General features: G+C 36.7%; 1 protein-coding gene across 4 annotated transcripts in view; it reads right to left on the bottom strand.

Annotated features, from left to right (window-relative positions):
• Positions 1-13,445, bottom strand: part of LOC123717967 (spectrin beta chain, non-erythrocytic 1) — a 105,233-nt gene that overhangs the window by 45,503 nt on the left and 46,285 nt on the right. For all 4 annotated transcript variants that reach the window (XM_045674263.1, XM_045674262.1, XM_045674261.1 and 1 more), the window contains 17 exons: positions 12,737-12,907; positions 11,617-11,794; positions 11,241-11,413; positions 10,862-11,052; positions 10,551-10,745; positions 10,204-10,378; positions 9,910-10,022; positions 9,371-9,483; positions 9,149-9,273; positions 8,184-8,329; positions 7,708-7,810; positions 7,025-7,098; positions 6,485-6,578; positions 4,845-4,999; positions 3,506-3,614; positions 1,460-1,650; positions 215-434 (listed from right to left, as the gene is read on the bottom strand). In XM_045674263.1, the coding sequence (XP_045530219.1) occupies positions 215-434; positions 1,460-1,650; positions 3,506-3,614; positions 4,845-4,999; positions 6,485-6,578; positions 7,025-7,098; positions 7,708-7,810; positions 8,184-8,329; positions 9,149-9,273; positions 9,371-9,483; positions 9,910-10,022; positions 10,204-10,378; positions 10,551-10,745; positions 10,862-11,052; positions 11,241-11,413; positions 11,617-11,794; positions 12,737-12,907 (2,526 nt within the window). The remainder of the gene's footprint in view (positions 1-214; positions 435-1,459; positions 1,651-3,505; positions 3,615-4,844; positions 5,000-6,484; positions 6,579-7,024; positions 7,099-7,707; positions 7,811-8,183; positions 8,330-9,148; positions 9,274-9,370; positions 9,484-9,909; positions 10,023-10,203; positions 10,379-10,550; positions 10,746-10,861; positions 11,053-11,240; positions 11,414-11,616; positions 11,795-12,736; positions 12,908-13,445) is intronic.

Below are 13,445 nucleotides of genomic sequence, written 5' to 3'. Positions count from 1 at the left end.
AATATGAACAAGACTTCAAAATTAGTTTGCCAAACAAGTTTCACTTCTGACATGTGTACGTTGTACGCACGCACTTTTTTCTATAAATTAATTATTATTAACAAAATGCTTTTTAAAACCACGCTATGTACAGATTATTTTCCGTACTGCCTATTATTCGTTTTATGAAACTTCATCGAAGTGTGGTATAATACTTTATATTGATTAAACATACCCTGTCAGCCTGCGGATTCTTCGGCAATTGTTCACCCCTATCTAGGATTCGTTGCACCAACGGTTTCCGTCCTTGCAACTCTGCTCGCAATTTCGCATGCTTCTTTTGGGCTGTTTGAGCAGCGTGTAGATCCTGAGGCAGGGCTGTGGAAGATGCAGCAGTCCTTCGCTCGTCAACCCATGCTATTTCGCCTGTCACCTCCGCAGCCAGTTTGTGTAGCCTATAAACAAATGTATGGTATAGATATTATATACAATATTTAAAACAAATAATTTTTGTAATTTTAATTAAAATAAATCTTTATTAAATTCACAATATTTTCTCATTGTGTATTTAATCTAGTAAAACTAAATTTAAATTAAGATATATTAAATAAATCGATATATTAAAAGCAAGAAAGTTATCATATAAGCTCATGAGAGCTGGAAGAACAAGAAAAAGGTGAATATAATGGAAGAATTAGAAGGAACCGAATGGAGAAAGTAAGCCATAGATGGAGCCACAGCTGGACTTGGAATATTTGGCCCTTTTGGGGCGTCACATATGCTCGTTTGACCCAGTAATATAATTTAAAAAAAGCTGGAAGAAGCTGTTGTACTAATAAAAATTGCATATTGTTAACGCTTTTTCTCCTTCCGAGGCCCTTTCATCTTCAACTACTTCCTTAAAAACAAAACGTCCTATGCTGATACAGAAAATATTATTATGTTGCCATTCTAATAAAACGGATGGCATTGCTTGATGTTGCCATTCTAATGAAACGGATGGCATTGCTTGATGTTGCCATTCTAATGAAACGGATGGCATTGCTTGATGTTGCCATTCTAATGAAACGGATGGCATTGCTTGATGTTGCCATTCTAATGCAACGAATGGCATTGCTTTATGTTGCCATTCTAATGAAACGGATGGCATTGCTTGATGTTGCCATTCTAATGAAACGGATGGCATTGCTTGATGTTGCCATTCTAATGAAACGGATGGCATCGTGTTCGTTTATACGTAATCTCTGACATATATATTTGTGTTATGTAGAAATCATAAAGGTGAATACAGTTTTTATATTAAAAGGAAGAGACACAACACAGGAAATCCTAGTGTTGGCTCCAGTGCACTTTACTATACCTACATATCCACCTGTATATTGTGTATAATAAAGTTTTTCTTTCTTTCTTTCCAAAAAGAGGTAAACATTGGCCAACTTAGTTTAAATTACAAACACAAAGTTGATTGAAATGAACTTACTGCAAACTACTCTCCAAGGCCCTCCTCCTCTCGACGGCTCTAGGTCTCAGAGCAGCACACGCGTTTTGCAACGCAGCACAATCCCTCTGAATAGCAGCGCTGTCAAAGTGACCGCCGGAGACCAGGTCCGCCCCTTGGACTGACAGGGCTTCGGCCCTTTGCTCCATTTGAGTCAGCTCTTGCTCCAATGCCTATAAAAAACAAATAAGTCCAATTGCACCGTATTAACGAATGTCAATCATTTGTCTCTTGTAAGCACAGCGTTAACACAATTTGAACGAAAGAGATGTATATATTTTACTTCAAAGTACGTTTAGACCAATCTGAATGATTTAATTAAGAATTAATAAAAACCTGAATACATGTATCACATACATGAAACACTTATTTTAAAACAAATATCGCAAATTAATTACAAGTAGCCTGTCTAGCACTAGTCCTAGGCTCTTTTATCAACTAGATAAGATAGTAAGCCTCTTTACACTGCTTTTCTTTAATACATTTCTTTAATCAAAGAACCTCTGGGATTTTATTAAAGAAGAATTCGCAAAAAATAATTATTAACTTTAGATAGTCTAGTATAATTATCAAATCAATGTATACAAAATATTTTTAACTATTTTAAAACAGTAAGTATGTATACCCATTGTTATCAATATGAAACTAGCTTTTGGAATGGGTGACTAGTCATATTGTTACGAAGACGGGTCGACTACAATGTTTCTAGATTTTTCCACTAGTTAGAGAACTTTTCAGCAGGCTGTAATATGATTTCTGACCGTTTCAGGAGAGGGTCAATCACATATTAGAAAATTGTAATTTCCATAATGTTACCCTAGTTTTTTCAGTCAGTTTCAGAACATGTGTAGTCGAGTGGTACAGTTTTCAGGAGACCCGTTTTCAGGCGTTTTCAGGCCTAGTTATACCCTTTGATGAAGGAATATTCTAGACCGAACTTTCTAGGTGTGAGACAAGGACGAAATGATACGAGAGAGAGAGAAAGAAGATCAGAACTTTCTCGAAACTAGACTGAGCACTCTAGAACGCCGTACGACAAGGACGGAGCAACGTGCGAAAGAGACAAAGAGTGCGGACGTTCTAGAATTGTGCAACCGCTACTCAGTAGCAAGCCCGCCTAGAAAGTTCTCGAATATTGTTTAGAATTATTCCCAGGGATATATAAGCGAGCCGAAACGCGACTAGTCACTTAGTTTTGAATGCGATAACAAGAGCGAAACACCGAAGCGATAAAGTGCGAATAAAGTGAATATAAGTGATAAAGTACTGTGTGAAGTGTGCATAAGTGAAGTAATTAGTGACTGTGTTTTTGTGTGTTATTAGTGAATCTCTGCAATTAATTTTGTGCGCATAAATTCCTCATTGATTTATCAAGAAATAAACCCTTGAATAAATCCACGGCATTTTGTATCCGATCCCCTAGCTCGTAACAATATTTTTTAATATATTTAATTTGTAATTTTGACATTAAAAAATACATTTTTAATAGGCATGAAATAAACAATGTTTTTACTTTATACATAAGAACAGTTTAGGACAGGTGATAGTTTCAACTGAAGACGTAAAAACAAATGTAAAGGACACTAATATTATACGGAGAAATGATTAGATTTTTTTATTGAATAATCTCCGAAACTGCTGGACTGAGTTGCAAAATTCTAACGCTATACCTGATGAACAGAGACTATATAATATTAAAAAAGATTGTGTTAGATATATACCTATTTATATAATTAGGATCGTGTAACTCAAAGTGTAAAAAACACAAATAAAAATTCCTAAATTGCGTACGCTGCGCAAACTATTGACAATAGAGCAAAGTGATGTAATACAGTTTTATAGAAGACATTTTCTAACAAGAAGACAAGATCTAACAAAAAGTATTATATATATTTAGTATATTTATGTAGTATATTTTTGCATTTAAAAGTCTATAGAGAAAAGCTTTAAGACTAGAACATCGTACAGCGATCGCGGTTGGAGAACAAACCTAGTTTCTTATATTTGTTATAGTTGACAGTGAAATACCTGATGTTGATTCAGCAATCTCTTGCAGCTTCTCAGATCCGTGCCAATTTCTTCGCTATTCAACTCTCTCTCTAAATCAGCTAGACGAGCCTTGGCGTCTTCCACGGCACTGAAAATAATATAAACGAGTGAGACTATTATAAATTTGCAACGTAACAGACTCGCGTATGACCGAGCACTACACTAGGCGTACACGGAACGCACGCGGCTTCTATATAATCAAAAGACACATCAAGCTTGTGGTAGCCCAATAGATGAAGTTAGAGTCCAGATGCCACTTCGACAAGGCAAGGCAAAACATTATCCCAACCCATAGGTGCGTAAAAGCATCAATTATTACTCCTTCCTGACAAAAAATGCCCGTAGGAGGCATGCCATGTCCTAACGAATCCGGATGATCCAATCCCGGCAGGTAACGGCAAATTAAAGTCTTCCGCGTTCAATATAAGGCCTTTAGAATGTTGGGACTGCCACGCCTTTGCAGTGGCTCGGGCATGCCCAGGCTCATACTGATCACTTCTGGGTGGTCCTTCGGAAATTCCGGCCTCACTTTTACGCAGAATGTGAGGCAGTTGGAACAGTGTTTCAGTACTTAATGACTATACTCAATCGAAAATTGTGAGGCAGTTTGTGGATACGCTCAGGGACGTGGACGCGTAGTGTTTATTTATTTCATTTTCAATTTATTTTTTGTTTGTTGTTGATATTGGTATTAAATTTAGAAAATAAATTAGATCTGTAGTGTCTAATTGGAACACATTATTATTATTAAATAAACATCTTGCCAAACACATTGCGTACAGCAAACGGTTGCGAGTGATATAGGGTGCTTAGTATATATTTTTTTAATGGATTACGATATCTAATAGAAAATTATTACGTTCATAGTAATGTACAAAAAAATATGTGTGCGTGTACACACAAAAATGATCTGCTATATGCAACAGAAGTTGGTTAAATAAAGTTAAATTAAATTTAAAAAATTAAATAAGTTTAACAAAAGGCTTTTATTATCAGAGACATGAATACAAATGATACAATTATTTCATTTTACCTTATTACTAAGATTATTACAGAATTTCATTAATTGAAATAGAATAATTACTATCATTGTTGTCGTTATTATATATTTTTGTTATTAATGGCTTCGAATCCCTTGAATCAACCGTGGTAGGGTAGAAAAATATGGCGCGTAACGGAAAAATGTGACGGTAATTTTGTTTCCAACAGTTTCACTTCAAAGATATTTTCATCGCTACTATAAACGAGGAACAGTTTCATGACTATGAACTTATCAACGGAAAACTATTGGATTATGACAAAATAGAAGTGAAATTACCGTCTATGATGTCTCTGCTGCGAAGCCTGTCGCAATTTGCTGCCTTTGTCCCTTGAAGCTGCAACAAGCTGCTCCCAACTCGTTTGCATCTGGTCGAGGCGTTCCGAGATGTTTGCAGCACGACTCGGGTCGGACTTTTGGAGAGACTGACCAATCTGAAATTATATTTAGTTGTCATTTCTCTTCTCAAACGTCAAAACAAATGCACATCACGAGATATGTGAGACAGTTATATGAAAATAACTACATATTAGATTGTGTTTTATGAAGTTATACTTCTTTCAGAAAAATTATGAGAGTAAAATTTTACATATGCGCGCGCGCCGTCCGTCACAAAAAACCGCTACCCTGAAGTTAGCTATAGTCATCATTTAAGTTTTTTCTATTGTCAGTGTTGTTTTTTCTAGAAACGTAGAATAAGGCGAAAAAAATTTTTTTTTTAAAGATTTTAGCTTCTTACGCCAAAGTATTTATTTTCTATTTGTATTTAGTATAGTTCCTTGTTATATTAATAAATTTTACTAGTATATGTGTTAGTAGTGAAGTTGTCACTCCAAACACCGTGTATGCTCATTTCTTTGTGAAGTTATTGTTTTTTTTTAATTAATAAATACTGACTGTACTCGTGACGTACACTTATGTACGTCAGTAAAAATACTTCTAAATTTACATTTACTGCTAGATCTCAAATCAAGGGTTTAACGAGAACAACTGGCAATAAACACTCTTTTAAATCGCCAAGGCATTTTGGTCTCCTAGTCGAGCGCCTTTTTTGTGTTGAGCATGACATACAGACCGGAGCTGTACATCGATAGCAAACAACGTATTTGCTACGTAAATAAGCGAAGTATGACAATCCTTGTCATGCTCGTTTGAATGTCATTGCTTGTGGCGGTGTCCATGCGTCGGGTTGTCTCTCTAAAATATGGCGAGGGGGCCAATGACCATGCGTGATACTCGTGAACGGGTGCTACTTGTGGTGACTGGTCGTACTTGAATTCGTGTATGCGGTGATGTTAGTTATTTCGACTATGTATTTGCGTTGCCACGAGAATGTAAGTGCGTGCTCCTCACCATGCCTCCTGCTACTGTTATGTGGAACATGGTGTGATGGTTGCAGCTCCATACAAACGTTGTGTAATACAAAAAAATAAATAACTTGGCGATTAAAAAGAGTGGCGGAGAGCTTATTGCCAGTTCTTCTCTTCTACGACCTTGATTTGAGAACCGGCAGTAAATGTAAAATTAGAACTATTTAATGTATATTTATTTTTTATTCACGTTCATAAGTGTACATTGTGTTACCTATATGAATAAATGATTTTTGACTTTGACTAACGTTGTCTAACGTTAACCAACATAAACAGCTGAAAAACTACTTTTATATGCATTCGTCGCGCTCATAATGACTCACACTCACATGCTACGGTTACTATACAAACCACAATGGTTTTCTTCTGAACATATGATTTTATATATTAGGTAAAATAAACACAATAAAAAACAAGATAATAACAAATCTAACAGTACGGAGGAGAGTTTCTTGCCAGTTCTTCTTGCTCTACGCCCTTGACTTTACCTATATGAATAGTTATTTTGTGGGAACACGTAAACATGTGTGAATGCGTATCAGAACTTACACTTTCAACGTTCCTCAGTTGCTTTTCATTGGCTTGCAATTCTCTTTCAAACGCTTCGTGCTTCTGTAATTTCCGCTCCAGATTCGCCAGCTCCCTAGAATAACAGAAATGCAAAAATGTTTTCAATTAATTAATTTACTAGTAGTGAATTAATTATTGAGATAAGAGCTTTAAGATCGTTAAGTTGTACGTGTACGTGAACAGCTTATGTGAGTACGTAATGACAAGACTACCCAGGGGTATGTTTTGCCATGTAACTGGTGAATGAGAAGTGATTAACAAGTAGGATGGACAAGGCAACCGTGGTCAACATCGGGTTGGCTAGGCCTTGTCGTACCTGAACTAAAACCAGGACTGAATTTCATGGAAGTTGAGGAATGGGTTTGTCAGGAGAACCGTGATGCATACTCCTTCGGGAAATAATAAATAATCCTAGTCATTTCTTGTAAAAGAACAAAGTAAACTTAATCCTCTATATATGTACATATATTTATATATATTTTATAAGAAAATATATTATATATTTAGTAATATGTTTACCTATAACTCTGATCGTTCGCTGTTTGTGTTTTGTCTTGTATCCATGCTTGCAGTTCTTCGGTAGAAGCTACAAACTGAAAAAAAAAAACAGTTTTACATTTCTTACGAAAAATTATTTGTGGAAATAATTGGTATGTGACCACGAATCTGGACGTATCATAGTTCCTAAACGCATAGACCGATTACAATGGGTTTTTATAAACTAACGTGACGTTTGAGGTTTTAGCTGGGGCGGAAAATGTACACATTGTATACAGTGAAAACCGTTTATGACATCGTTAAGGGCTGTATTTGAAATATTTGTTTACGCTTTTAAACACATATCCTGGAACCCATGAGCTGATGATGGAGCTCGAATGTGGTCGAGCGTTGCTTAATTTTTTTGTATTATATAAAAGCGGTGCTTCAACGTTCAGCCGCCATACATATTGTATCGACATAAATATTATAAAAAACTGCAGATTATCAACGAGGAACATATCGACCAATAGGAGTGGAATATCACGAAAAAATGTTGCAAAAACGTATATTTTTTTTATCCTTTTAAGACCTAAATTTTAGTTTTTTCTTCGACATCAGGAATTACGGGTTTCAGTGAAAAAACCCCAAGGCACAGCTTAACTAGCATTAGCGAAGATATATTTTGTTCTCGATGCTGAAAGTGAATCAATGTGTGCAACTACCTGTTGATGGGCCAAGTTAGCTAAAAGCGCCCGTCTCCTCTCTGCTAGGGCGTGACGAACTTTCTCCCTACGCTGGAGCACAGCTGCTCGACGGGCTAGTATACTGAAAAATAATAATTTGTTTATCGATAATTTAAAATGAAGACCCAGCTTTGTTTTTTAAGAGGATTTAGTAAAAAAATATCGAAGATTTAAGTACATAAAAGATTAGTGATTCATCAGAAAGGTTTGGTGGTTTATGGTTTAAGCTAACTAATACTATATGCACCACTAAACTAAGTAATACTATATGCACCCCTAAACTAATACTATATGCACCCCTAAACTAACTAATACTATATGCACCCCTAAACTAACTAATACTATATGCACCCCTAAACTAACTAATACTATATGCACCCCTAAACTACGCCGGCAAGGATATTTGTTCAAGATGATTGCCGGTATCTGTATATAGATTCATATTGATAACTTACTGTTCAGTCGCGTAATGTTCCGGCTTCTGGGTTGCAAGCGCAGTGGCTCGTTGCGCGAACGCACTCACTCGTTCGTCTTGAGCGGCCAAACGAGACTCCGCCTCTTCTTGACGTTTTACTAACGTCTCAGCTTCGTCTACTGATGACTGGATGGAAAATAGGTCTCATTTAGAAAATTTCTAGTGAATGCTTGTTTTCGCTTTTATAATATACAAATAAAACTGCTTTTTCGTGGAACAAAAGGTGGAGATAGAGAATGGGAGACCAATTTCCAGAACGCCGATATGCTGCCAAACAGATCCTGCTCAGCACACGGCGATTTTACCCATGTACGGCCATGGGGTTTTGTCGACTAAAACTTTCTCCGTGGGAGACACCACTTAGACAGGCCGATGAATTTTAAGAATCTAATCCTGGACTTGCTAGATTTATTCTCTGCGTATGTATATTTATTTTAAAAGGCACACTAACGAAACACATACAAACACTTACAGAAAACACATGACATACAACACGATACATGCATGTGCATCAATAACAAGTGTGCACAAAATTTTAAGGGAAACATTACAAAGACAAAAAAAATAACTTAAACAATAAAAGCAAAAGACAAACGAGACCAAATAATACAAAAAATACAATTGTACAATTTAACATCTTAATATATATAAATCTCCTGTCACGATGTTTGTCCGCGATGGACTCCTAAACTACTTAACCGATTTTAAATTAAATTAAGCACACGGTGAGCAGTCTGGTCCAACTTAAGAGATAGGATAGCTTAGATCTTTAATGCACATAGAGATCTGTTTACAGCATTACATTACGTTGGATATATACCCTATACTAATGCGAAAAAATACTTCCCCTAAAATCCTCCCCCTAGATTCAAATTCGATATGCAAATAAAATATATCGATTTTGACAAAAAAATAATTTATGCAAGAATAAATGATTCAACCAACCCCATACTCCTGGTAGTCCAAGAAGGCTTCATGCGCACCGCTGGAGGCGTCAATTTGATCTGCCTCACGATTGAAACTCTGCAGTTGTAATAGCTGCTTCAAATACTGATCTTTCTCTTGCCATTCTGAAATAATCGGTCTTTTAGAAAACTATATCTCTTTTACACTTTACTTCTTTAGTCGGCAACGAAAATTTAACTGAAACTTTAAAATATAACGGACCTCCATGTACAGCCTTCTGCTCGTCTTCCAACTGTTGGATCCTGTCCCTGACGTCAGTCAATGAAGGGTTGTTCCCCAACAACTGCTTTCCGAGGCCAATAACTTCTTTGAACCTATAAAATAGAAATAGGATTCAAAAATTCGACAATAGATTTGATTTATACAGTTCAGACCTAAAAAGGTTGTAGCGCCACTAATTTATACACGCTATACTTCAGACATTTCTATATAAGACCTACTTTAAAGCTAGCTTTACTTAAAATCTTTTAAAGCTCGAATAGGGAGTGTTTTGTACGTTAATTTCTTTAAAACAAATGGATTTATAGTTTATATTAGGAGATAGTTAATTATTTAGTTCCTAACAAAATATTACCGAAACTATCTTTTGGGAAAGGTTTTCAATACATTAATATACAGTTTCGGAGTTGAGACTTAGAGCTAACTGTCATTTATTTGTATGTTAGATGCCCTCTCATCTAACGTACAAATACCACGTGACCACGTGCAAGCGTCAAAATGGTTTTAATGGCAATACTTACTCGTCATCGTGTGCTTTGATATCGTCTTGTAATTCCTGGTGGTGTTTCACAAGGGCCTCTGCAGTTGCCACATCTTTAGCTGTTACATCGGAGGCCACTTGTTCGCGGACTTTCTAAAAAAATTTAAAAAGCTTATCAGATTGACCTAGATGGATATGATATTATTAGAATAAATTAATTTAGTTTATTATCTAAGTATACAAATACATCTTTATAAATTAATGTTCCAGCTTATAGTTAATTCTTTTTGGTCTCATTATTGCAAACCCACTTCTTGTGGCCCGTATAACTAACCTGGACCCAATCCTGCAATTGAGCACTGCTGTTGCCAAATATTTGATGTCCAACAGCACTTTCCAAACGGCTTCGCCTCTCCGCCGCTTGCGCATGACATCTCACCCACATGCTCTCAATCTCTTTCTGACGACCTTCTACGTTTGTACGCTCCGTTGGGTATTGAGACTTTACCCTATAAAGAAAAAAAGCTTTAAGCCCTCATTCGCAGTACTCCTATTTTCCCCAAACGATGGCAGCTTCAGTACCAATCTCGCTCTCATACATGCTTAAAGGTATCCACTAGAAGTGGAGGTATGGTGTGCTGTGTACTAATAATTTGGTTGAAATGCTTTTATTCCACTTACGAATCAGCCAGCAAAGTGACAGTATGGACTTTCTCCCTCAGCGGTTCCAACTCCCTCTCCAACTGCGCGTGTCTCCGCTGCAAGGCCTGCACTGTTCTGAGATCTGCGGCTGGAGCCGACGCTATCTCCAGCTGTTGCTCCTTCTCACACATCCAGTCCAAGGCTTCATCGCAAGTTCGATTGAAGAGTTCCACACTAGAATGTTAAGTATATGGCATTAATGTACTTTCTATTTACCAGAAATCGAACGTAGAACCTCCAGCTTACATTCCTATATAATAAAGTTACCGATTGCGGAGACGCAAACATACCTAGAAGCCCCCTCCAAGCTCTTCTCTTTCTGCTGCTTGAGCCGCAGCAGTCTCTCCCACTGCTGCCTCAACTGCTGTTTTCTGGCCGTGGCCTTCGCCGCCTGGCTGTGCTTCGCCGCCACCAGCTCTTCAGCTGCAGCGTCGATGCGTTCAAGACGCTTTGAAGCCGCCGAAAGGTCGGTTACGAATTTCTGAAAATGATTCAATTGTTTGTAAATGTTACTGAATATGTTTTAAAAGATTATTCCCAGATTTTTATATTTTTACAGTGCTGCTTCGAGGTTTCTTACTCTCTTCTCTCGTATACTGACTTCTGGTAAATAATGATAAATGTATTTGCAGGAAGTACATTTAGATCTCGATAACAATGCATCCATACCTCATACTTCCTCTTAGCGTTCTCAACGCTGTCATCCTTGTCATCAGTTCTCAGCATCTTCTCTTTCTCCTTCATCCATTTGTCGAAGTCGTCACATTCCGCGAAGAAGCTGTATAGCTTGATGGCGTCTTCTAGTTGGGCACGTCTGGCCTCCGAGAGTTGGAGTAATTCCGCTAAAATAGTATTATAATATTAACAATGGCATTGTAGACAAAAATACTGCAAATAAATAACCATTTGCCGATAGAAATAAATATTATTTTCCTTTAGACAAAGTTACGGAAATATGTCAAAAATATCTAAATATCTAAAGACAGCCCCGATAATGAGTGATTTCTGTAACGTATACGTTAAGTGTAAAACCAAATACAATTACCATAGTGGGCGTCTATACGGTTCATGCGTTCACCCACGGGCGGGACAGGTGGTGCTTGATGGACTGTTCCACGTCTTCTGGCTGGTACGTTCCGTCTTACAGGCACAACTTGCTTCACTAGAACAGTCTTCTTCACCCGTTGGACTGTGCGTACTTTCTCTGGGCGGCGGACCTGGACCTGGAGATATTTTATTTTTAGAATTGCACTCTTTATATGCAGACATATAATAAGGTTTTCTATAATATACATTCTTTCTTATAAGAATCAGAGTCGAGACTTAGTAATATGATTCCAGTAACAATATAGGAATAAAATTTGTTAAAAAGTTATGTACGTACGTAGGGTTACGTCTCGACTCTGAATCGCATCCATAAAGTTTTAATAAGTTACAATTACAGTTCATCTAATGTCTTTAGCACATCAATTTATTATTGTTACAGTTTTAGTGCTTTGGAGCCGTTCAAGTATTGCGTACGTACTATGGTACGTAGAGTGATATTCGTATTTGATGATTACGTTATCAGTAATTATTTAGATTTTACACATACGAACAAACAAAATGTTTTTTTGAGGATCCCTACAAAAAAATAATAAGTTTAAGTTACGTATACGTTTAAATCTGCTTACATAATCTTGAATCGGCCCCATTGGAACATAACTAAACTAATCGTCTGTCTCTTTTTATCACAGCGCAATTACAATTTGACAAAAAGAGACGCAAGACCGCTTTAGTTTACAAAGTACATTTAGACAAGTCTATGATCAAAATATTAAACGTTCCGTATATAGTAAGTAGTTCGTGTATGTATGAAATTAAGCAGATATAGGTGTGACTATTTGTGATAAGTCCGCAAATAGTTATCTCTACTACTACCTAACGGAAAAACGTCCAATTACAAAACATCTCTGTTAAGCGTATACGTCAAATGTTGGTTTAAACGTAGTTGAGTCTAAAAAGTTAAAACAAAAAAATGTCATGTCAACATTTTTATGTCATGCATCAAAAACACAAAAATAGTGTGATATATGTGTGAAAATGTTTAATACATATCAATATTATGCATATTATAATTCGTACAGTTCCTCTAAGATAAAGCAGCTGTCAAATGGACAACTCACCGGTACAAGTCTAGGTTCGATCTCGCGCACGTAGTTAGCGGGCACGAACCCGTCCGTACGGTCCGCTTTACGTACAGACCACCAGTCGGGGTTTGTTTTGTTCATTAGGAACATCACCTCGCCTTTCGCCATGGATATACCTTGACCCGTGAAGGCGTACAGTGCTTTCACCTGTAATGGACAAATCGAAACACATAAAAGAAAAATTTACATTGAATGGTATACGTCAATGTCAATTCGGTCAGTTTTTTGAAAAATGAACGAGTTCTATTTAATTTATTTTCCTGGTATGTTTAGTTCCAAATACCCTGTTCGCTGCTTTTTTCTTAGATTGTTGTACGTATGAGGATCTTCTTTACACCATATAATGGTAAGTTTTAGGTGTAAAGAGTCAACGGGGGTGGTCACAAAACGTTTTACTGATTGGATACAGAAACGTTACGGCGCGTTTCATGGGGGTTTGGCTTTCAGAAATCTCCGAATATTGCGTGACGTAATACTTGAACGTTATTGATTTTAGTGATTTTTTTAATCATACGAAAAAAATATTAAAAAGCTCACTAAAAATTATAAAGTTACAAATTAACTGGAGTCGAGTAATTTCATTTGGTTAGTCTAGTAATTATACATATTTTTATACAGTTTCAATACGCGACGTTAACTAGACAAACTGTAAAGTATGACGTTTTGACGTATACAAATCCAAACA

Source organism: Pieris brassicae, chromosome 14 (assembly GCF_905147105.1).
Source record: "Pieris brassicae chromosome 14, ilPieBrab1.1, whole genome shotgun sequence".
NCBI classification, from domain to species: domain Eukaryota; kingdom Metazoa; phylum Arthropoda; class Insecta; order Lepidoptera; family Pieridae; genus Pieris; species Pieris brassicae.
This window is presented reverse-complemented; position numbering and strand designations above follow the sequence as displayed.